General features: G+C 49.8%; 1 protein-coding gene across 3 annotated transcripts in view; it reads right to left on the bottom strand.

Moving 5' to 3' along the window:
* The window catches only part of LOC119395622 (uncharacterized), a 293,261-nt gene that overhangs the window by 64,917 nt on the left and 202,745 nt on the right, over positions 1-25,599 (bottom strand). For all 3 annotated transcript variants that reach the window (XM_049416706.1, XM_037662606.1, XM_037662604.1), the window contains one exon: positions 16,772-16,947. In XM_049416706.1, the coding sequence (XP_049272663.1) occupies positions 16,772-16,947 (176 nt within the window). The remainder of the gene's footprint in view (positions 1-16,771; positions 16,948-25,599) is intronic.

Consider the following 25,599-nt stretch of genomic DNA (forward strand, 5'->3'; position numbering starts at 1 on the left):
CAATTTAAGTTTCATTCCACCGCAGAAAGTTCCGTTCCATTTCTGTTCCGGAATGAAAAAAAAAATGTTCCATAACGATTCATAACGGTTTCTTTATTTATTTTTTCTTTGTATGCAAAAATATGAAGTTAAGGTAATCATAAAAAACATTGGATTTGTGATACAGTTACTTGCCATCCTCTTAAGAAAGTGGGACAGGGGTAAAACACGTTCTTCAGAGCAGCGGAAGTAACTGTACCACGAATTCCTACCAACTAGCACAAACCAGTATACCCTTCAAAGTCATAGTATTTATTTTCTCAAAAGTCAATTATGATTTTTTTTAGTGGGCTCAATGCTTTGTGTCAAGGTAGTGAGCACGATCTCAGAAGCAGCACCTCATTGAGTGTACTCTCCGATGTGCGAGACCGTTGTTCTGAAAAAAAAAAATCGTCAGGCCTGCGCGGAACATGCAGCACAGTCACAGCAAAAGCTGGAAGAGCGGCCTTTCTAAATCCAGTTGTAGACGCTCTTGGGGCAACTAATACAAGTACAGATGCAAGGTACCCCCTACGCCATAAATCAATTTTAATTGCGATAGCAATTATATGGACAGTCTCGATGGGTTTGTGCCGTCGCCGTCATTTCCCTCCCATATGAAGTCCAAATTGATAAGATCCCCCCGCACATCGTATGTTCTACCGCGGGTAAAAGCGCGCAAGCGGGGGTGACGAACGTGGCCGAAGCAGAGAACAAACGAGCCGGCCCATTTCCGTCACTCGGAGGGTGCATGCATCACCCTGCTCGGGAGGCCTGCCATCGAAGCAGACAGAAAATGCCCCGCCCGTCTTTAACGAGCATGAAAAGACGCATGCACCCTCCATCACTCAAGGGGGGGGGGGGGTGTTGAACGAGGAGCAACTTTGAACTTTGAACAGCCATCACAGCGGGCGGCTCGTATACCCTTCCAAGTGCTGCGCTCTCAACGCGAAGTGACTATGCGGAGAGCATCTCTCCCTGGAGCGGCCGTATTCTCTTACACGAGCGTTTTGTAGTTATGCAAGATAGGATACAAAAGAGTTAGCTGCCAGCCTCACTTCGTATAACACTACAATTTGTTGCTATCGCATTCATTGCTTCATCCTTGCGGTGAAACTGTGACTTTTCTGTAGTAGCGAAGCACCTACTATGCCATCTTTCGTCATTCTTTGGAGAATCGTGGTGCCTGCTACACATCTGTAAGGCATTATGTGCGCTTTGTACTGTGGGGGATGACAATGAAGAGTTATGGCTGAGCCGTTTTCTGCGGTGGACCTCAGTTGTTCCAGATTGCCATGTTTTCTCGTGAACCGAAAAACGATTTAAAAAAATTTCGATTTCACTCTGGAACAAAATAGTAAATAACGTTTCGGTTACGTTTTCATTCCGGTCAAAAATATCGTCTTTTTTTCGTTTTCGTTCCGTTCCGGCACACTGCTGGCTGCAATGAACTGCTTAAAATACAGGAAGGATTGACTATTTCACAGCAGCGTGAAAACGCTGCTGCGGATCGCATGAATGCATGAAGCACAGTGAAAGTGTTCTTCAAGTGTCCTCCAAGCACACTCCATGTAGTTGCCTGTGCTAACTTTGCAAGATTGGTAATCAGTCAAGACACCACCACAGTGTTTGTGTTATCTTGACTTCCCTCTTGTGTCCGTGTTTGCAGGCCCTGTTTTTTTTAACATGAATGGCAAACTGCTTATGTGCTACCAGGTATTGAAATTGCGGGTGCATATGCTGCGAGACGTTTCCCCATTCTGGCCAATCGGGCCACAGAAGGCTGTGACCTTGTAAATAAATTTTCTTCCAAGTGCAGCATGTGAAGCTCTTGTCTCAGTGGTACTTCACATCAAGGGATGAGAACAAACGTTGCAATAAATTCCTTCCATGCCATAAATATGGTTGCGAAGCGCTACCACAACTTGATGTTACCCTGCAGTGTAGTGGGCTTAATGTCGACTTGTTGCACTGCCACACTTGCACCATCTTGTTCACCTTCAGATAACCACAGTCAAATGCATGCTCCAAGTACCTCACCTTGCATGGCTCACGAGCTCTGCCACAATTCACTCCAGGGGCCGTATCCCGAGATAATCACAAAAGGCGACATCGCCAAAAATTACACACATCTCCCCGTCAAGGGAACCCTGAGTAGCATGCGAAGCAGCTCATGGGTCGACTTGAAGTTCCGTAAAAAAGTTGCTGTTAAAGTCGTCAGTGCCGGGTTGCAGAAGTTGCTTCGTGCGTTTCGCTGCCTTCGCCGCCGACTCGCGTTGCAGCGCCACTTCGGGATCCGCTGCTCGGTGTTTACGTTTCGCTTCGGCTTCGCATGGCCGCGCCGCTTCTATGTTTGCTTGCCGGCGTTGACGTTGCACTTCGGCTGCGCGAGCCCTCGTTGCTTCCATGGATTCTTGCAGGCAGCGTTTACAGCGAGCTTCCGCGTCTCTCGCTCGAAGTTCGCGGTCAGCTTGCCGCCGCTGCCGTTTCGTGGCAGCAGCTTGAGTCCTCTTCTCCGCAGCAGTAGCAGCAGCATTGCTGCCGGTGGTGCTCATCGTGGCGTTGACGGTGGTGTTGTTGGGAGGAGAATGAGCAGAGCGCGCGTGGGTCATTTTCATCTAATGGAGCTGCCGTGGCGCCTCTAGCAGTCTCCTCCGGGAGCTTGGGCCAGCTGTTGCGCATGCGCAGTGCGGGTGTGGACGGTGCAGGGAGGGAACAGGCTTGAGCATAAGCTGCTTCCAGGGGTGCAACAGCCGAAATAGGATTCGGAGGAATTTTTGAAGTAGCAAAATGTTGCTTTTGGAGCACGAAAATTCAAATTTGGAGCAGGTTACGAAAAAGCCTGAATTTCTTAGCACGAAATCCCAAATTCGGAGTAGTATAACAAAAAAGGCTTACTTTTAGAAAAGAAAACAAAATATGTACAAACCATTCAACATCAGTGCACGTGAACACTGCTATTTCAATAAAAGCAGTGCGTTGAGCCGCCCCACAGTGCGAAGTCCACATTAGCTTTTGCAGAGCCTGTCAAACAGGCACTGCAAATGCTAATGTGGACCTGCGAACCTGGCAACCTCGAAATTTGGGAGATCCGTAAAGCAGGAGCAAGTGGGGGTGGAGAAAAAAGAAAACTGGCAAACGTTTTTGTCGACTTGTTTCTCAAGGCCGCAGAAACGCCATACACAGCAGCTCCAAATGACTGCCAATAATTTTTTTGACATCGGCAATCATACTAGTACTCGTAATTACACGGCGCGTGTGCGAATGAGTAATTAAGGAACAAAATGTGCTGTGTCCCTGACAGATTCGGACGCTGAAAATTCAGACATGCTCGTTTATTCGGACACCTTTGCGGCACCGCCACTTGTCCCATTGAAGTAATGTAAACTCACGACCGAAAATTCGGACGCCTCACAGTCCGGTGTTCGATTTTTCCGACTCCGGCTGGCTGATCAAGTGTTACGTTGAATGCCATGACAAGCTGTCAAAAATATTGCACTGGCTATAAGTGGAGATCGTGCCAGTGTCAGAAATCCACGCAGGAATTACTGATCTCGAAGGCTATGTTTATTGGCTACATGTAACGGTTGCTTTTGCCTTTAGCCAGTCAAGTATCCATTGAACGGCTACTATGGCCAAACAGCAGGCCAAGCCAAGCCAAGAATGGAATCAGCTCGGTGCGGCGTTTGAAGTGAACGACAGCGCGTACAAGTACGACGTGGATTCCTAATTCGGACAAAGAGAGTACGACAACAGAAATGCTGCAAGATCAACTAGCCCAACGTCATTTCCTTTTAGCGTGTGAGAGTTTGCGTTGTCAGATGTTTCTGTGGCTAGGATCGTAAAATAACAGCACAAAAGACGATGGACGAACACAAAGAGACAAACGAGCGCTTCGGCGCTCGTTTGTCTCTGTGTGTTCGTCCGTCGTCTTTTGCGCTGTTATTTTACGATCATGAGCAACCAACTAGCCTGATTTACCGCCACTGTGGCTAAGCCTAATGTGTGTCCCGAGCTTTGTGTCCTTGGTTGCTTGGCGTGCAAAGCCTGATCTTATGAAACTGCTCTGACGCCGCCCGTTCCATGTGTGCCGTCGGAACTAAAGAAACGCGGCAACTACAAGGCCCTGACGATGGCGAAAAAAGCGGCGATTATTCACCAGGTGGAAGGCGGCCGACCTCAATCCGAAATTGCTTGGGAGTTTTCGTCGAGTTGGGCGATGAGATATCCGTCAGCTACTTGGCATGTGGACAGTGACTGCCGTGATGACACACCTCCCACCCCACAGCCATCAAATGCAGATTTAGCGTAGGCCATTGCAGTGCTATTGCCGACCCACGGGGGTGGCCAAACATTGGCTGAAATACAGGCCGACTTGGTCGCGCATGCACATATATGTGTACAGACACACACTGACAAGTTTTTTCCAGCCGCTGGGCCAATAAAGGTGCTTTTTTCTGGTGAATCCTTTTTTTCGGACTCTCGATTATTCGAACTTTTCGGCGGGAATAAACGGTCGGCGACTGTAAAACAAGCGTCATGAAATTTGAGAACCACACTCCTTTTTTATTGCGACAGCAATTATATGGACACTCTCGACAGGTTTTTACCATCATGTCCCATATAAAGTCCAAATTGATAGCATTTCCCCGCGCATAGTATGTTACACCGTGGGCAAAAGCGCGCAAGTGCAGACGACAAACGCGGCTGAAACAGAGATCAAACGAGCCAGCCCATCTCCTTTGCTCGGAGGGCGCATGCGATAACACCACTCCGATCGGGAGGCCTGCCGTCGAAGCAGAGAGGAAACGTCCTGCCCGTCTTGAACAAGCATGGAAAGACGCGAGAGGGGGGAAGGGGGTGTCGCTCGAGCAGCAACTTTGGACTTTGATTCTAAGGGCGCTATCTCAGCAGCCATCAGCGGGCGGATCGTATACCCTTGTACGTGCTGTGCTCTCAATGCGAAAACACTGTGCAGAAAGAGCATCTTTCGCTGGAGTGGCCGCATTCTCTTACACCAGCGTTTTGTAGCGTTATGCGAGATCGGATACAAAAGAGCTTGCTGCCAGCCTCAATTCATATAACATTACAATTTGTTGCTATCACATTCATTTCTTCGTCCTTGCGGTGAAACTGTGACTTTTCTTTCGCGGGGGGTTAGGGTCTGCCGTCTGCAGACTCCATTTGTCGCTAAAACTTGAGCAACTGAAAAAATTTTGAAGCTGGTCGGGCATTTTGGCGCAACGTGGCCCAATTTCAACAAATTTCACTGTTTTGGCTCAGCTTCGCACAAAAATAAGGAATTGTATCAAATTAGTGCAATTGGCGCAGCTGTTGCACCCCTGTGCTTCGCATCTAAAAGTTGCCTTTGATGCATGCTGATTGGACAGTGTGCAAAACCAGAAAATTTGTAATGCCATCTAGTATTGCCGTTGATGTCACGATAATCTACGGTGCTCTTGACATGTCTGGAATAAACAAACACACCTTTTCACTGTTGGTTGGTGGTGAAGTGTAGCATTTGAGTGACAGAGACTAGCTTCTAGTACTGTGCCTTGGTGGATCTGTGCAGCATTTTTAAAGACGATAGTCTTTCTTGGGGAACCTAAACGCCTAAATTTTGGTCTGTCTGTCTGTCTTTCTGTTTGTCGGCACGTCCCTCGATTCAGCCACCCGGCCAAAGTTGAACCACTTGCTTGCCGCCCACCCATCTTGAACTGGTATGGCTGTTCATACTAGTGAACGTTGTCGATCAAAAAGTAAATATTACGCATATCTGAGGCGTAACATCATCAGGTAAGTATTAGGTGGTGTGTTCCTTTAATAGAAAATACATAGATACGCAATTTTAAAGACCTTGATGGTATGCGTTTAACGTTGAGACAGTAACGCTGAAGCGATCAGCGGTCCAAGCCGAGCAAGCGCGAGCGCCAACAACAACCGTCTTCGTCTTCTTCTTTCGCAGGCGTTCTTGTCTGCGCCCTACCATGTTACAAATCACTCCCCCGCGGAAAGGAGCCATCCTGGCGACCTAAGAAACAGGTACAACTGGTGGGTCATAATGCGGCTTCAGTCGATCGACGTGAAACAGTCTCGCGGCCGCGACGACGGCGGTCCGTAGATGATTGAACAGGCTCAATCATATAGTTAATTGGGGATGCTTGACGTAGGACGCGGTAGGGGCCTTCGTACTTAGGCAGTAGCTTTGTGGAAAGGCCAGGAGCGGAGGAGGAAACGCGACGCCACACCAACGTTCCAGGCGAATACGACTGAGGAGGCAGGTTTTCGTCGTGACGGTCCTTCTGGCCCTACTCGCCCTACAATGTTACAACCCTAGTTTCTTAAGGTGCGCTGAAAATGCGACTGCGCTGAAACTTGTCTTCCTCCGTGCCCTCTGCACAAGCTCACGTTGTGTTTCGGTTTCGGTTCAGTATTGCATTGTACGAATGACAGGGGGCGCCGCTCTGGCATTCCTGTTTTACCCAGGCGACGTGTAAGTAAGAGAGTTTGTGTAGAGTACTCGTTGAGTGCGGACGTTTCTTCTCCTTCGGCGCATCGCGCCAAACAGCCTGTTTGGGCTGGCCGGCGTCCCCACCGGTCGCGTTGGTCACCGCCGGTCTTCGCCTGCCGCTGCGCCGGGACTACCAGCCCGCAACACAGCACTCATGTTTCCCGACGTATTGCCAGATGGCATCGATATCTCACGCAGCGCCTCTTCTATCGTCTTTAGACGACATTTGCAGCGAAGCACGCAGATACACGGCCAATTTTTTTATGCTGAAGCTTTCAGCAAGCATTACCATGTTCTGTTTTCAGTGACTGTAGAGGGCGTGTATTTTGTCATTTGAACGTGTCAGCAGCATGAATCGTGCGTGGCTCGCGTGGTTTATTGGGCGCTGGCAAGATGCTGAGATGTGACGACGTCGCTGCACCAGCGCACAAACTCAACAAAAATACATTTCACACAAGCTTGTATGCTTTAAATGTTATACATAATGAAATTTAAACAATTACGTAAGAAACGTTTAACATACTTTCAACACATTTTATAAAGGTTCAGGGAAAGACGGAAGCTTGAAGAAATGAAAAATCTGTCAACATTGGTACTCGCTGGGGCCAACGTTTCGACAAGTCCGCTTGTCGAAACGTTGGCTCCAGTGACACCCCGTGTTCATGAATTTTTCATCTTTTAAACACTCCTTGTATCTCAAGTAGCCAGAACCAAGCCTAGCCACTGGGTAGAAGCCGGTACACTCGAAAACGCCACACTCGGGTCGCTCTGCTCTCGTGAAATGAGCTCACTCTTGTTTTGTGAGACGTTCGAAATTACCTACAGCCAGTGCAATGGTGATGTCATGTCAAAGCAGTTTTCAGTTATTGAATGTGCCAGACTGTACATCACGCAAGGCAACACTGTCGCCTTTCGTGATCATCGCAGAATAAGGATTGCCAGTTTGTCCCGTCGTTTCCTTTTCACTGGGTCTTGTGTTTCCCACTGGTTTTTATTTATTTTGACACTAGCCCAGTCCAATCCCTTGGTCCTCAACGGCCCTGTACTAGCAATGCATGGTTCAATAACAATCTTCTTCGAACGTTTAGGCTTCGCTGTGCTGGAACACAAGCTCCGTTTTTTAGCAACAACTTGTAGGTTTAGGCGAGTCGGTTCATCTTGCGAATAACTTGAAGCAGCGCGGAAAAACGATGATGATGATATATCGTGTAGGGATGGGCGAATAGGTTCGAAGCGAATCCGAAGAGAATAGTGATTTGGTCGAATAATTTCAAATCGAATAGTTCGAATAGTAATCACCACATATTATTAAGAAAAATGAGCATTTTCGTCATGACCCTTGCACAATATTTTTAAGGATTAGAACTAGGTATGAGTGAATGCCACTTTTTTGGTTGGAGAAGAAGTGGAAGAAATCTTGAATAACATAAAAATTTGAATAGCAGTACGGTGCAAGTTATAAGTAGTAAAATACATTATCATTTAAAAATTACTAGACTTAGCGCATATAAGCCCATATAACACCGGTTTTAAATTTTTTAAAAATATATATGTACATCTAACCTGATCGCCTGGACTATGTTGAGGACTGCGTCCTCAACATAGTCCAGGCGATCCACAAGTGAAAGGCCGGTGCCTTCAATCGCGCTGCAGTGGCGGCGCGCAAGGGCCAAAGCGGCTACGACCTCAGCTGATGTCGGGAGCGGGGCACCATCAGCGCTTGCGGGATCCACCTCGGCAGCGTTTTCATTCGGCTGCTCAGCGGTAGCTTCGGCGACGATCTCTACATCCGTTAGCTCCGCCGTTGTACCAGTGCTGTCGTCACCTCCAACGAAGTCTTCGATGCACATGCTTTGCGGCTCCGCACCAACAAAGCTCTCCAGCTTGCTCCACGTTTCGGCGAGCTCGCTTTCTTCATCTGCGCATGCCAACCCAGCTTCCTCGGATTCTTCCACTGATGCTTCGTCAGTGCGTCCACCGAAGCCCGCATGCCGAAAGCAGTTGGCTATCGTCGACTGCTTGACGTTTTCCCACGACGCCTTGAGCATTTGGATGTCGCCCAAAAGATCGATCTTCAGATCTTGGCCCATCCGGAGTCTTACAAGCAAAATGTCGATCAGCCGACGCTTGTAGATAGACTTAACTGTGCGGATAATGCCCTGGTCCAACGGTTGGAGCTTCGAAGTGGTGTTGGGTGGCAGAAATACCACTTCGATGTTGCTCAGCTGGGCATCGGTGTGGTGTGCCGTGCAGTTATCGACGATAAGGCATACCTTCCGTCCCTGACGCACCAGGTCCGAATCCCACGCCTTCAGCCACTTGAGGAAAATATCCCTCGTCATCCACGACTTCTTATTCCAGGCATAAGTCAACGGAATATTGGGGCAGTTCCGCATGCACCTCGGGGTTTTAAATTTGCCAATTACAAGTGGCCGCAGCTTCGTGCTCCCATCCATATTGGCAGCCAATAGGACCGTCACACGGGCCTTGCTTTGCTTGCCCCCGTGGCACTTGTCCCCGCGAGTGTCCAGCATTTGCCGCGGAAGCATTTGCCAGAACAGGCCCGTCTCGTCAGCATTAAAGATTTGGCTCGGCTCATACTTGGCGAGAACTTTGGGCCACTCGTGATCAAGCCACTTCTGAATTTCTTCATCATTGGCGTCCTCACTCTCTCCCGACACAGTCTTCCCGACAATGTTGAAACGAGTCTTAAAACGTTGTAACCAACCGCTACTCGCACTGAAATTCTCGACGCCGAGAATGAATGCAAAGTTCTTTGCCTTCTGTTGCAACATCGGCCCCGATACAGGAATATTTCGGGCCCCTGCGTCCATGAACCACTTGTGGAGAGACTTCTCAACATCTTCGAAAGCAGCTTTGCGTACACGCCGCGCGCCCGAGTGCTGACTCTTCTCGGCCTTGGCCTTTATGTCGGCTTTGTTTTTGAGCAGAGTACTCAATGTGCTCCTTGGTATGCCTAACCCGTCCGCGACGCTTGACTTCTTCTCACCATTCTCAATGCGCTTGATTGCTTCCAGTTTTGCTGCAAAAGTCAGGGTCGTCCGTTTCTTCGCGTCTGCAGCCATCGCTACACACACCACAACGCGCGGCAGGCCTAACACACGAGTACAACAACGACCCATGCAACGGATGCCTGGCGATCTGGTGCAACAAGTGCAGTGCGTCGTTGCTGCAAGGCTGCGGCGTGCGTATGCCGCTACGTTCAAGTGGCGCACTCGGCGCCATCGATGTGTGCAGCAGTCGTAAACGCCCACCGCGCTACCGCTATTTTCGAGAGTTGCGGGAAAGCTCGCCACCTGTCAACGGAGCGCGGCGGGAAAGCTCGCTGCCTGTCAACGGAGCGCGGGCGGTTTGGGGTGGCCGAGTTCGATATATCCATTATACGTCAAACTTCGTTCGAAATAAAAAATAAAAAATGCATGCGATTTCCCACGTGATATAGGAACCGTTCGATATAGGCAATAATTCGATATGTCCGTGTTCGATATACAGTAGAACCCCGCTGATACGTTTTTGAAGGGACCGTAGGAAATAAACGTAAGAGACGGGAAACGTAAGAGCCGAAAAACAGGAAAAACGGCAAAATATTTAGTGGTACAGAATTTTATTTCAATTCTTACGAGCAGCACGAAAATTGGCGCGCTCAGCCGCGATCTAGTCGATGGGTAGAAACGCGGAGCTTAGGACGGCCTTATCCACAGAAATGTAATCAACGTATGTGATTTTTTTAACACCAACAGCTGTAGGCATGAAAGAACTAAGCACACGCAATCACGACCGGCGCGGCAAGTCCGACCGCGAACCGCACGCACGACCATGCGAGCTCCAACCAGCTCGAACTCCTCCCGTTCTCCGACAAATAATGATTATGATGAGTCTACGCCAACGCGATGGCAGAAGTGAATGCCAATCTCGAAGGCCTTGCTTTCGCAAGCAATTACGTCATACACGCCATGTTTGTGCAATGCAAATCTCAGAGGCTATGCTTTTGTCAATAGTAAATGCCAATCTCGAAGGCCTTGCTTTCGCGAGCAGTTACGTCATAGACGCCATCTTTGCAACTTGAATCTCCAAGGCCATGCTTTTGTTTGCATCAATTGAAAGATTCTGTTGCTTGCGCCTCTCATGCGGCTAATATTACGGTCAAACGAGGCCAAGCTGCGTGAAAATGCACCATGGCCGCTCTCTTTGGTAGTCACTCGGTCGGCTCCGGGCGCACTTCACGACGTATCATACGGGAACGGTCCGACAGTTACGACGTAACAGCGGGGTTCCCAATACATTGTATCCTATGGGAACTATGCCGGGACCGGCGGAAAACGACGTAACAGCCGGGAAAACGCAGCAGTGAGGAACGTAACAGCGGGGTTCTACTGTATCGAGGTTTGACTGTATATCACCAAAACAAGCTATATTTCGATTGAGAAAAGGCACAAAAATTGGGCTTTTATATCGATATGCTGCTTCTGAATGACGTGCGCTGCAGCAGTAGGCATGCAGGTTATGTCCCTGGTGGAGACTAATCATCTAACAAAAATATTTCTATATCTTCTCTTACATGTGGTTCAAAATGAGCTTTATCTGTTTTCTTGCATTTTCTCAAAACAAGCTTTTACTCACCCTGCTTGTTTGGTGAAACAATTGCTCAAGCTCTAGAATAGCTACAGCTGTAACGTTTTTTGCTGTATGAAGCTAAATGCATAAAACTTGAAATGTTGCAAGCAAATTCCTTCTTTTCTTCTTCTATAATTTCTTAAACTGCCTGTGTTCTTGATCGTTAGTATCTGTACTGTAAATGCTAAATTTCAGTGGGCTGCTCAATTGTGAATTGTTGTTGGATTTGAAAACTGTTTGCAGCAGTTCAATTCTTATTCATTCTGCTTTCCACTCATGCATTAAACATAACTTTCTGCCCAGTTTATTATTATCTATTGTCTCACCAAATAATAGTAATTAATATTTATTTATCTCAATAAATAATTGAGTCAAAGAAAAAATTACTGCACTTTTAAAATCAGCACAAAGAAATACATATACAGTCGCCAACCGATAAATCGGACACCGATAATTCGGACATGCTCGGTAATTCGGACAGACGCGCAGCACCGCCGATGATCCCATAGAAGTAATGTGTAAAGACGACCGATATTTCGGACAGCTGCGAGATCTACATTCGATAATCCGCACCCTGTCCGAGACTGTCGCGCATGCCGAATCGCCAGCCATTATCTCCTATGGCACCCGTACCATACAAAGTATAGCCTCAGAGATCAAAACGAAAGCTAATTGGTGATCTATGAGGCTTTATTTCGATCGCTACTTTATGCCTCAGAGATTTGTGATTAGAAATGCTGATCTTGGAGGCACTGGTCAACTGTGGGAAATCGTATCGACATCGCAAACATCCTACATTCCGGTTCCTGTATCCCCACGCTGCTGTGCTGCTATCACCGCCATTCTGTCGAATGCGTCTCCGGTAAAGCGTTCCGCACGCGCGTTCATTTTTATCTTGAGACTTGCTTTTTATATTACGCTCTGCTGTCTCAAAAGATCAGAGTTAAATGGCGCCAACGGTGCCCTCACAGCCAGCGCCGAAGGCCGCGCCGACGGGAACGAAACGTGGCAGATAGTCAACTGCCGATTTTTCGGACGCCCGATTTTCCGGACATGCTCGAAAATTCGGACTCTTTCACGGCACCGTCACCAGCCCCATAGACGTCAATGGTCAAGAACATCGGAAAGTTCGGACACTAAAACTCTTCGGCGTCCGTTTTTTTGGACTTTCTGCCCAAATTGCAGGTCGGAAAGGCAATAATTGAAGCCCCCACCTCTGCCGCGTCTATCATCTCGTAGGGTCGAACCAGCGCTTTCGCGAGTCGACCTCTTTGCGCCATTAGCAGAGTCCGAAAGTCAGCTTTGTCGCGATGCCGAAGTGTTATGGGATGAAGCGTACCGGAAATTCAAAGGGGCCGCTATCACGGCGCCGTGCGGCGATGTCTTTACGGATAAGCAGTGGAAATGCACGGAGGCGTGATGGCAGCAGGTGGCAAACGCGCCAGTATGGCTCAGTCGCTGACAAGCCTTACGATCATCTTCAGTCAACTGCTCGATAGTGCATGTGGCCTGGTGCAGTTGCATGCGTAGTGCACGCATTTAAAAGGCAAAAACCCAAACGTGGCGCGCCGCCATTCATGCTCCCTCTTGTGTGACCGCTAAGTGCGCTGCACAGATGCGTTGCCCTCATGAACGAAACCAGCTCGTCATCGTACAGAGATCGCACTGGCGGAGATACAGGCGGACTTGGTTGCACGTAAGCGGAAGTGCGCCAACGCATTCACAACTTTTTTCGGCCACCGGGACCCTGAAGTGACAATAAAAGTATTTTTTTTCTGACGCATTCGTTTTTTCGGACATTCGATAATTCGGACTTATTGACGTTGCCCGTGGAGTCCGAATTATCGGTCGTCGACTGCATGTCTGTGCTTTTTAATTGAATTTGGTCAGAAAATGAACAAGATAGCCCCAGGTACCATGTCCCCCCTTAAGGCGTTATACCGGCGATGCATGCTCAAGTGGCTCGTGTTGACGATTGACTGCTCGGCTCCCGGTACATCGGGCAATGCAGACGGGCCCTCTGATGCCCCTGATCTGAAGATTAGCCTTCTAAAGGCCATGCGCTTCATTTACGGCGCGTGGTACGAGGTGAGGCAGACCATCATTCAGAACTGCTTCAGGAGGGCAGGCTTTGTGCGCCAGGACCAACCTCCCTCGCCTAGTGACAGCGAGACCGGCACGGAAACTGCGGATCTGACTGAGCTCTGGGAGCACATCACTACTGGTGACGCAGATAGCGTGTTCGAAGCGCCTCTACGAACCCGTCGATGACAACGCAAGGTGCACTGACGTCTATCGACTCGCTGATTGACTTCATGCACATCAAAGGAATGCCGCCAGAGTTTTCGCAGCAGCTGGAAGCTATGCGCACCGCGGTTGTGAAGCTCAAGCTTCCGCGGAAGCAACGGCAGATTTCGGACTACTTCGGCGTGCCGAACCCGTGATGCGCTCTTCGGAGGAAGAAATAAAGTCTTGTTTTTGACATCCTACTAACTACCATATTTATTCATTGGTGCAAATCGCGAATTCAAGTCTGGAGCTACAAAAGGTACGTCCGGCAACGATATTTTTGCCGCAGTCCAGATATAACGATCACCGGTTATAACGATCATATTTTTAGGTTTTCTCGTTATCGTTATAAGTGGACTGCACTGTATAGGAGGCACACGACAAAAAGAAGAGAAGAGAAAAACAAGAGAAAGCGCTCGTGTGTGTGCCCTTCCGTCCTCGTCTCTTAGCGCTGTTTCATCACCATACCTTAATCCATACTTTCCCCTCGTCTCTGTAAGAGTTGACTGTGATGAGTAAAGGAGGGGCACGAGGCGCGTGCCGAACGTGGAAGCGCGGCAACGGTGCGCGAGAAGCAAAGTCACCCGATGGCACGCGCACCAGCCACGTCGACGCAGAGGATTGGCCAGATGGGGGCTCGTGGCATGCGACCCAAGCCGTGATGTTGAACGACAAAGGATGATCGTGGGACTGTGCTGTGGGGCGCCGGACGGAGAAGATCGAGGAAGGAGCAAGCGTTGCACCCGCGGCGAAAGCGGCTGGTACTCGGTTCTGGAGGTGGTGGAACGCAAGGCCCGGGGAGTGGCCGTCGACCTTGGAAGGCTCCGAGCGAGGCTGCCCGGACCCGTCGCCCCTCAATACAGCAGTTCCGGGATCGCCAGCAGCCCTTCTCTTCTCGGCAGGACGGCTGCAGACTACAGTGCAGTCAAGGAGACGCCCGTCATCTGTGGAGTCCTGAAGCAAGGGACCAAGGCCCAGTTAGGCCTAACCTCGACGGACTGAGGACGGAGAAGACTACTGGGGACACACGCGACGAGAGCAAGCGGTAGGCTGGACGAAGGCGACCGACGATGAACTTGGAGGCCTACTGAGGACGTCGGCGACGGTCTCGACGAGAGATTGACGCAACGGGAACATCGAGTCGTCGCGACGAGCTGTAAGAACATTCTGTTATCGCAAGGCCCATAGTGGCCAGACTGAGTTGAAGATACGTAGCTAAGCCTAGCTAGAACGCATTGTTTGGCTAGTTTCAGTTCTAAGCATGAACTGAAATTTTGAAAAATGTAAATACACTCAAACCTCATTATAACAAAGTCACATCTGCTACGAAAATAACTTCTTTATATCCGAAAATTCGTTATAAACGTTTATTTGTAACACTGTAGCAATGACAAGACTATTCTTCATTTACTTCGTTATAACCAATAATTCGTTATATCCGTGTTCGTTATATCAAGGTTTAAGTGTAGGTTTTTGTTTGGATTGCTCAGTGTCACTAACGCGTTTTTATGTTATCTTTTTGCTCATTATAAACTTTGGTTTTGCCGTCCTACCACGGTCTCCTGTGCCCGTCTCACTCTCTCCCGATCCATTATTGCAAGCACCCCCGAGATAATCGTGACATTGATACTGGATATAAATTTCGCCCAATTCCCTCGCCTTGCTTGTCGGCGCATTCTCCTTCCCTGTGATTTGATGTGCTTGAAGTTTTCGAGGTTTTCTGCTTTTGGAGATTCGCACAGCATACCCCATGCTTTGCTCTGCTTTCTTCGAACTTTCCCGCATGCATAGTTCCACCAGGGAACACAGTGTTTTCAACCTGTATTGCTCAATTCAGGAATACACTTAGAAGCGGCATCAATTAAAAAAGCTGTAAAGTACTTTACACTGTCGTCTATGCTTAGCGCAGACACGTCGGCCCATGACATGTGCGTCAGGGTTCAGTAAAGTTCCCCATCGGCTGAGTCAACCTTCCACCGAGGGGCCTGCGGAATGAGTTCGCTTTCAGTTGGTGCACTAAGGATTATCGGGAAATGGTCACTTCCACAAGGGTTTTTAAAAACATTCCATTCAAAATAGGTCAAAAGCGAGGGCAATAAAATGCTAAGATCTATGGTGCAGTATGATTTGTTTGCGAGGCTAAAATATGTGGGCTCCTTCGTATTCAAGAGACATAACTTAGAGGTAAAAAGAAGCTGTTCAATAAGACGTCCTCGGGTGTCTCTTATAGGTCGCCTCTTCTTATTTTGATTCTTTGCACATTGACGACATTTTGTTGTTTCCATCCATCAAGAAGTTCAGGTTCAGAGAGATTCAAGAGATCGTCATCTGAGACGACACCACGAACGGTGTTCATGGAACCATGTGGGGTGACTGTGACAGGGATACTTCAGAATGATGTAAGGTTAGAGAGGTTTTTGTAGTGTTTTCTTTCTTTAAGCTCAAGGAGCAGATTGCCACTGGCCATCTTAGACGCCTTGCGACCTGGTCCTAATTTTTCCATTAGGCTTTTTGCCATCAGAAATGGTGAGATTGTTCTCGCTTTTTCATCTGACTGCTCGCTATGAATATTGTGGTACTTTGGAAACTGTTTGTGTGTTTTGGAAAAGAGTTGGAGGGATGCCTCGGTCCGTACCCTTTTCAGGGTACGATCGGCTTTGAAAAAAGATGTGCTTAACATAGCACGCGTGTTATGTTTCGGCGGCGATGCCAACCGCCCACCACGGAGCCCAACAAGGGGACGCGAGAGGAAATGTGCAAAGACAAGTCTGCCAATGCCAGCCGTACACCAACGCTATAACCACATATGGTGAGCCAAGACTGGTCATGTGAACCCTTGCAGAAAGGAAAAATTTGAAGTAAACAGACGAGAGGAGGAGACAGGACAGAATAAAAGTGAGAGCGAAAGACGAAGATGTAGGGAGAGAGAGACAGAAAAAGGCAACTGCTGATTTCCCCTGGGTGTGTCAGCCCAGGGGTGCCGTCTACGTGAAGCCGGGACCAAAGGTGTGTGTTGCCTCTACCGTGGAGCCTTAAAAGCCCAATCACCCGGCGTCGGCTCAACCCCAGGATCCCCTTTTCCCCGGACACGGCTAAGCCACGCACGGCTAGGCATGGAAGGGGGTCGAAACCCTCGCGTTGGCTTTGGTCCATGGTGACGCCGCTCACTGTATGCCTGTTTGCGCAGATGCCCTTGCGGTGTGTGAAAAAAACGAGGACAACGAACGAACATACAACACTAGTTGTGTGTTCCTTGGTTGTCCTCACCTTTTCGTGCTGCTTCAAGTTATTGACAAGCTTCCTGTAAGAAAGGCTCACCCTGGAAGTCCTCGACGGTGTATGGCACGTAGTTCCCATCGCCACCAGCCTCCTCCTCAGCATTGTCAGTGGCGTCCCACCTGCGGCCCACCATGAGACCTCCCTGAATGGCTGCCAGGGCTGTCAGGTGGCCCAGCTCAGCTTCACTCAGCTGTGGCCACATGTGCTGGGACAGTCTGCAATTGCGGAGGAAACAAGAATTCCTCATTATATTCGAAGCTTCGAAATAAAAGGACCTGGGTGGCAGTGGCAGCAAGGATAAGTAGTGCATTAATAAACTAATACAGTGCAGACCACTTATAACGTAACCGCATATAGTGCAGGACCAGTTACAATGCGGTCTTTTTCGACTCTCGTTTACCCTCCCATAGAACCCCATGTATACGCATACCAATTATTGTGCAGTCCCCCAAGATGAAATACCATTTATAATGGGGTTGTGGGAAAATATTTCTGACAAACGCAGTAGCGAGTGCGGTTTTCAAAGGAGGTACGCTGCTGGGGAGGGAGCGACAAGGTCGTTACTGAGGGTGAGGGCACGCGCAGTGAACGAACGAGGGGCGGAGGGAGGAAAAAGAAAAAAGGCTGCGCCGAGTGGGGAAGGATGGTGGTTGCCTAGGCGAGGGAGAAGCCTTTGCACCGGTGCCGGCAACGCTCCGGCTGCTTGCCGGCCGCGCGCTCCACGTGGAACATGCGATGACGTCCTCATTAAGTGCGTTATAAGCTTCCTGTCGAGAAAAGCGTCGTTGTTATCATGCTTGCTACAGATATCGCGTTTACTACCTCGTCCGCAAATTGAAAAGTTTTACAGCTTCATGACGCGAGCTTTCGCCTTTTCTGCCAGTAAGCAGACTTAAACGAGCTTGGCGGGCTTTTGTCGCTGTTGATCTCCCGGCCGCGAACACAAACTTCGTATCACGCGCGCTGTTCTTAGGTTAGTGCTTGAGTGCAATCTTTTTGACGTCTAATCTTCATGTTGTCTGGGGCAAACTTCCCACGACAACATGCTGAACCGCAGGCTAGGCCTAATCAGCATTGGTTGCATTTTGGTAGCGGTCGTGGGCGATAAAAGTTGCGATTTGGTGTGGAATCAACGAAACTCTTTGCGATGGCTGCACTTGAAGGGAAGGGAATCATATTGTCATGGGGTCGCGACATCAACGAAGGCAGCAGTCGGCGCGTCGAAGAAGAAACTCTTTTATTTGGCTGAACTTGTGGCCGGGAAAAGGAGTCAAACTACAGCAATACACACTGTACACTGATAGCAGCGAACAGAGCGTCAGCCGTCGATAAAACTCATGATCACTGGGACGTGCCGTTTTTTATACATCATGCATCGAACTTTCCAGCCTTATCACTGGTAGCTGCGCAAGCTCTGGAATAATCTTGACTATTCGCGTCATATGCGCAATCTTAACAAAATGATCTACCACAATCGTGAAGCTTCTTGAACACTGCGGCACGGTCAGTGTTGAGTGTTGCTAACCGTCCTTGCGGGTCAAACCCGAATACATCAAAACAAAACAAGAAGCAGGTGTGGCAATGCCCCCCTCTGAAAAAACGTTGTCCCGATGTGTAAAACAGAACATCGAAGTAAAAAAAATGCATGTAACTCAAAAGAACCACAAAGAAGCAAGCAAAAGCAGAGTCCTCAGCTTCCTCAACGTGCATAAAACGGCTTGAGGCGCACGACGTCAACAACTTCAGGTCGTGTGCTGCGCCGCTGAGAGTTTGTGATGCCGTCCGGTACAGCCTCGTAGTCCAGTGCATTGAGACTTCGCAGCACCTTGTATGTCCCGAAGTATCGCCGAAGAAGCTTTTCACTGGGTCCACATCGGTGTATCGGTGTCCAGAACCACACACACAGTCACCGGGCTGGTATTCCATGTGGCGTCGCCGAAGGTTATAGTGCCGGCTGTCTAGCTTCTTCGGCGCGTTGCAAATAAGTGGCAACATCGACATTGTCTTCGTAGGTGGTAGCTGGCAGCATTGCGCCGAGCGTTGTTGCCGGGCTCCTTCCGTAGACCAACTTGTACGGCGTCATCTGCGTTGTTTCTGGCACAGCCGTGTTGTATGCGAAGGTCACATATGGAAGGATAGCATCCCACGTCTTGTGCTCGACGTCGACGTACATGGCCAGCATGTCGGCGATGGTCTTGTGGCGAACTCGGTGAGGCCATTGGTCTGTGGGTGGTACGCTGTGGTCCAGCGGTGGCTTGTTTGGCTGTATCTCAGTATTGCGTGAGTTAGGTCAGCAGTAAACGCCGTACCTCTGTCGGTGATGAGGACCTCTGGGGCGCCATGGTGCAGGACGATGTTCTCAACGAACTTCGCTACCTCGGCGGCACTGCCGCTGGGTAGGGCCTTTGTCTCGGCGTAGCGGGTGAGGTAGTCGGTAGTGACAACGATCCACTTATTTCCGCAAGTCGACGTAGAGAATGGCCCCAGTAGGTCCATACCGATTTGCTGGAACGGTCTGTGAGGTGGCTCGATCAGATGACGAAAGCCTGCTGGTCTTGTCGGCGGTGACTTGCGTCGCTGGCAGTCTCGGCATGTCCTTACGTAGCGAGTGATGTTGGCAACAAGGCGCGGCCAGTAGTACTTTTTCTGTATTCTTGCGAGTGTGCGGGAAACACCGAGGTGTCCAGCCGTTGGGTCATTGTATAGCGCCTGGAGGACTTCTGGTCTCAATGCTGAAGGCACCAGGAGAAGGTGGTTGGTTCGAAGGGGTGAGAAGTTCTTCTTCAGGGGAACGCCATTTCGCAAGGAAAACGACGCCAGTCCTCGCTTGAATACCTTCGGAACAACGGCGGTCCTGCCTTCGAGGTATTCCACAAGGCCTCTGAGTTCTGGGTCCACTCGCTGTCATTTGGCGAAGTCATCGGCACTTATGTTTCCCAAGAAACAGTCATCCTCCTTGTCGTCCTGCGGCGGCGGGTCGACGGAGGCCTGAGACCAGCAGTCAGCATCGGAGTGCTTTCTTCCGGACTTGTAAACGACGGTAGCATCCAATTCTTGAAGTCGCAGGCACCACCGGGCCAGGCGACCTGAAGGGTCCTTCAAGTTAGCCAACACAAGGCACGGTGGTCACTCACAACATTGAAGGGCCGGCAGTAGAGGTAGGGGCGAAACTTCGATGTAGCCCAGATGATGGCCAGGCACTCCTTTTCTGTTGTGGAATAATGCTGTCTACCCTTGACAGCAACCGGCTAGCATTACTGATGACCCTTTCCAGCCCGTCAGTCTTCTGCACAAGGATGGCGCTGAGTCCTACGCTGCTTGCGTGGGTGTGGATTTCACTATCGGCGTATTCGTCGAAATGTGCTAGTATCGGAGGCATTTGAAGGTGTTGTTTCAGTTCTTGAAATGCTTCGATTTGCGCCGTTTCCCACTTCAATGGCAAGTCGGTCTTAGTGAGGTGCGTGAGCAGCTCGGCTATTCACGAAAATTCCTTGACGAAGCATCTGTAGTAGGCGCACAAGCCGAGATATCGGCATACGGGCTTCTTGTCGGTGGGTGGCGGGAAGGCAGTGATGGCAGCAGTTTTCCGTGGGTCTGGGCGAACACCATCCCTGCTGATCACGTGACCCAAAAACTGGAGGGCCTCGTACGCGAAGCGGAACTTTTCAGGCTTCATGGCGAGTCTGGAGGTCTTGATTGCCTGCAGTACAGCTTTAAGGCGCCGGAGGTGTTCGTCGAAGCTTGAGGCAAACACGACGTCATCCAGGTATACGAGGCACGTCTTGCCACTTCAGCCCGGCCAGCACTGTAACCATAACGCGTTGAAAAGTCGCAGGTGCCGAGCAAAAACCACAAGGCATGACCTTGAACTCGAACAGGCCATCTGGCATTGTAAAGGCAGTCTTGTCTCGGTCTCTGTCGTCGACTTTTATTTGCCAGTAGCCGGTCTTGAGGCCCATTGACGAAAAGTACTTCGCGTTGTGAATTCGATCTAGGGTGTCGTCTATTCGTGGGAGAGGGTACACGTCCTTCTTCGTGACCTTGTTCAGGCGACGATAGTCGACGCAGAAATCTAGGGTTCCATCCTTCTTCCTCACTAACACCACAGGTGACACCCACGGACTCTGACGGCTGAATGATGTCATCGCGTAGCATTTCGTCGACCTATTTCTTAACAGCCTTGCATTCTCTCGTCAAACTCGGTACGGGCTCTGACAGATTGGTTGGGCACTTTCTTCTGTTATGATGCAGTGTTTCGCGACTGGGGTCTGTCGAATTCTTGACGACGACGAGAAGCAGTCCTTGAAGTGCAGAAGCAGGGCTTTAAGCTGGTCTTGCTTGTGTTTTGGCAGGCTCGGGTTGACGTCGAAATCTGGTTGGGGACCTCGATCCGTCGAAGCAGGCTCGGTAGCATCGAAGAGGGCCAAAGCATTGCTGGCGTCCACGAATTTGTCGATGTAGGCGACCGTCGTACCAATGTTGAGGTGCCTATATTCGTGGCTGAAGTTTGTCAGCACTACCTTTGCTTTGCCATTACGCAGCGCGGCTATGCTTCTTGCGACGCAAATCTGACAGTTCAGAAGCAGGTGCTGGTCGCCCTCAATGACGCCTTCAAGGTCTGCTGGTTCTTCGGTGCCGACGAAAATGATGACGTGCTCTTCTATAACATTCAAGGCGGGTTTCCCTGGCGTCGTGTGCAGCAGCAGCGCCTTTTCTGAGGTTAATGTTATTAACACAGACCTCAGATTGATGACTGCGCCGTGGTGACTTAGGAAGTCCATCCCAAGTATCACATCCCTGGAGCAATGTTGTAAGATTACAAAGCTCACAGGATAAGTCCAGTTATTGATGGCGACTCTTGCTGTGCAGACTCCAGCCGGCGTTATTAGATGGCCTTGTCAAGCACTCCTAACTTTCTTCAATTCTGTGGCGACAACGTGAGCGGTGACGTTGTGGCCGTCGAACAGTACGTCAAGGTCGCTAGTCCGTCGCCTTGCGTTCCGGTTAGGTCGCGGCGTCGGATCACGGCTACGTCGGTTTGCTCCGCTGCTTTCACGCTGCGTCATCAGGTCTTCTTCGGGCTGCAAAGTTTCGACGTCAGGGCTCCGTTCGGCTTGCGGCGTGCTCTTTAGATTTCATCGCGGCGGCGCCGTCAGCAGCGGAGGATCTTTGATGTTTAGTCGTAGCGCAACCGCACCGGTTGCTGTACGACGCAACGGGTTGCTGCCCTTAGTTTTCCGGATACGGGCTGAGCGACCGGCCCCGGGTTGGGCCAGTGTACTGGTGGCGTTGCGGTGAGACATAGCGGCCTGGCGACGGTGAGCGGGAAGGTTGTCGAGGTGTCCACTGCGCTCCTGCAAGGTAGTCAGCAATGTCGCGTGGTCGCTCACCCCGCTGTGGACACGGCGCGTCAATGAAGAAACCACGCAGACCCATCTGTCAGTACTGGCAGCGGCGGTAGGTTTGACCAGCCTCACTGCAATGGTAGCAGAGTAGGCGGCGGTCGGGGGCGTGCCAGACATCGGTCTTCCTGGGTGTAGCACTGGCCGGCAGGTGGGCGGTATGGCATCGGTGGAACTGCGGCGGTGCAGTGCCTTCACGTGGGCGCGGAGGGGGAGCATTACGACGCGCTGCAGAAGCGTAGCTCATAGCTTCCGGATGAGGATGCGGTGGTTCGGGAATTCCCAGCGATTGCCGGACTTCCTCGCGGACCATGTCGGTGACCGAATCCACTTGAGGCTGCACCGAAGGTAGCAGCTTGCGCTGCTCCTCCCGCACGATTGCTCTGATGGTTTCCCGTAGGTCGTCAATGCCTAGCGAGTGCGCTTCGGTGTAGCCTGTAGACAGGGTTGAGTGGTTCTATTCCTTCGTCTGCATCTAGAGTGATTTTTCAATGGTTATAGCCTCCGTTAGGAATTCGGTGACTGTACTCAGTGGGTTCCGCACCAATCCTGCAAAGAGGTCTTGTTTCACTCCCCGCATAAGGAAGCGGACCTTTTTCTCCTCAGGCATGGCAGCATCGGCCAAGCGGAAAAGTCGCGCCATCTCTTCCGTGTAGATGGCGACGGTCTCATTCGGTAGCTGGGTTCTTGTCTCCAGCAAAGCAGCCGCCTTTTCCATGCGGACGATGCTCGTGAAGGTATTCAGGAACGTTGTCCAAAAGAGGTCCCAGGTTTGAAGCGTTGATTCTCGGTTGTCAAACGTCTTTGTGGCGTCTTCTAAGTAGAAGTAGACCTGGCGCAGCTTCTCTTCAGAGTCCCAGTGGTTGAAGGTGGCGACTCGTTCGTAAGTCTCCAGCCAGCTCTCCGGGTCTTTAAACAACGATCCACGGAAAGTTGGTGGCTCCCTTATTGTGGCTGTCGTCTTTGTCGTTGTGGTCCTGATCTTGTCGGGTAGGGGTCCGTATTCTGGTGGGAGACCTTGCTGCCTGCGGCTGGCTCGCTGGTCAGTGTTGGCGTCGATGTCACCTTGAAGGTGTGGGCTTGGCTCACGGCTGGAGGGGGGCGTTCGGTACATGGACCGGGAAACACCTCCACCTGATATCACGGAGTCGTGACGTCAACGAAGGCAGCAGTCGGCGTGTCAAAGAAGAAACTCTTTTATTTGGCCGAACTTGTGGCTGGGAAAAGGAAAGTCAAACTACAGCAATACACACTGTACACTGACACCGGCGAACAGAGTGTCGGCCGTCGATAAAACTCATGATCGCTGGGACGCGCCTTCTTATATACATCATGCATCGAACTTTCCAGCCTTATCACTGGTGGCCACGCAAGCTCTGGAATAATCTTGACTATTCATGTCATCTGCGCAATCTTAACAAATTGATCTACTACAATCACGAAGCTTCTCAAACACTGCAGCGGGGTCAGCGTCGAGCGTTGCTAGCCGTCCTTGTGGGTCAAACCCGGATACATCAAAATAAAACAAGAAACGTGTGGCAATATTGTTAATGAAAACGAGGGCATGGTTAATGAAAACGAGGACATGCAACTCCCGAACGGTACCGAACGATCGGTACTGTTCAGCACGTGAAATTTCGATCGCGATTCGACATAGTTTCTGTGTAATGCGCATACATCGAGGTGGCCTGAAACAAAGCTGGCGCATTTCCGCAATGGCGCTTTGTTTTGTTTGCTTTTTTCCCCCATGTTCATTTTTATTTATTTCAGCATACTGTTGGCCCTGAGGCCGTTACAGGGGTGGGTTACAGTTGTTATCACTAATACAATACAAAACATTTCAAGCACAACAAATACGACATTTCAAAATACAGAATTCAAGCAATACAATAGAATAAAATACAGTCGAGCCCGACTATATCGAACCCGTTTATATCAAATTATCCCGTATATCAAACAATTTCTAAACACGGCAATTTTACATTGAGAATATATAGCAAAAGTTACTGTTACATCAAACGAAAATAGCAACGACAACCGATATATCAAACTCCATGTGCCTCAAAAGTGCCCCAGCAAGTTGGCTTTCCCTCGCGGTGGCGGGGAAAACTGCCGGCGCCACCCTAGAAAAAGGGGTTTAGACCCGGTTGTGCACGGGCGAACACCCCCCTGCAAGAAATGATCCTGACCCGCTCGCAGCGCTTACAGCCAATCAGAGGCCGTCGTGCTTTCTCCGAGGTACAGAGGCGGTAGAAGTGAGCGCCATTATTTCTTTCTTTATGCTTGTGTGCCTGCTGCTGCCTGTTTTCCTCGAGTCCTCATTCAGCGTGGTCCGTGCTGGTGGTGTTGCCTGTTGGTGCTCTGTGAACCTTCGTGTCGGCAGGGAGCTTAAGATTGACTTGCTCGGAGCTCTTCCTATGTTGAGTAGATCGTGGGCAGATGTCACGAAGGAGACGATCCAGAACTGCTTTAGGCGTGCCGGCTTCCGCAAGCCTGGTGATGACACCCCAAATTCCGATGACAGCACTGAAAACACCGCAGATGTTTCCGCCGAAGTTTGGAGCGAGCTGGCAGAGTTCCCGGGAGCTATCGACGGATCGACATTCGACGAGTTCGTCAGTGCGGACGATGATGTCGCCATCATGGGTGAGCTACAAGATGAGGACTACGTTGCAGACGTCGTGCCGACCACGAGCCAAAGCGACAACAATAAGGAAATTGACGATGGCCCATTGCCTACATCCTCCGAAGTGATTAGTGCACTTGCGTTGGTCCGGCGCTATTGCGTGAATGTGGAAGGTTGCAGCCTCAGCTGCTCCGACTCAGTTGGACAACGTGGAGGCGTGTGTGCTGTCGCAGGCAGCGAAGTCGTTGACACAGAAGAAAATCCAGGACTATTTTGTTCCAAAGTAGGGCACGCAAGTAAGCCACCATATTAATAAAGTACTTTTCTTATTGTTATGTGCCTTTGTGTCAAAATCCTATAGCGGGCCTATATCGAATTATGCCATATATCGAACTAATAAACGTTTTTTGGCGAGTTCAATATACCCGGGTTCGACTGTACAGTGCAATACAATACGGATGTGTATTTGTTAAGCAAGCTCCCAAATAAAGTTAATATAGCAAGAGTTACAGCATAACACAATTAACATCGAAAAGTCAAACATATGTCAATCTTTGAGCTCAGGTTGCGCTAAATATTGCTTGTGCTCTTCCTCGAAGTTTTCCACTGAGGTACATTGGAGCAATGATGAAGGCAGTGAATTCCACTGCTGAATAGTTTTTGGAAAAAATGAATTTGCACATATATTGAGGCATTGCTGGAGTACTTCATATCTATGTTCATTAATTCCTCTCAGAATTCTTACTCTGCGTGGCGTTAAGTATTGGTCTATATCTATGTTTAGTTTGTTTTTTGACAGTAGGAAAAGGAATTTCAGTCTGGCCAGTTTTCGACGATCA

This window comes from Rhipicephalus sanguineus, chromosome 6 (assembly GCF_013339695.2).
Source record: "Rhipicephalus sanguineus isolate Rsan-2018 chromosome 6, BIME_Rsan_1.4, whole genome shotgun sequence".
NCBI classification, from domain to species: Eukaryota; Metazoa; Arthropoda; class Arachnida; order Ixodida; family Ixodidae; genus Rhipicephalus; species Rhipicephalus sanguineus.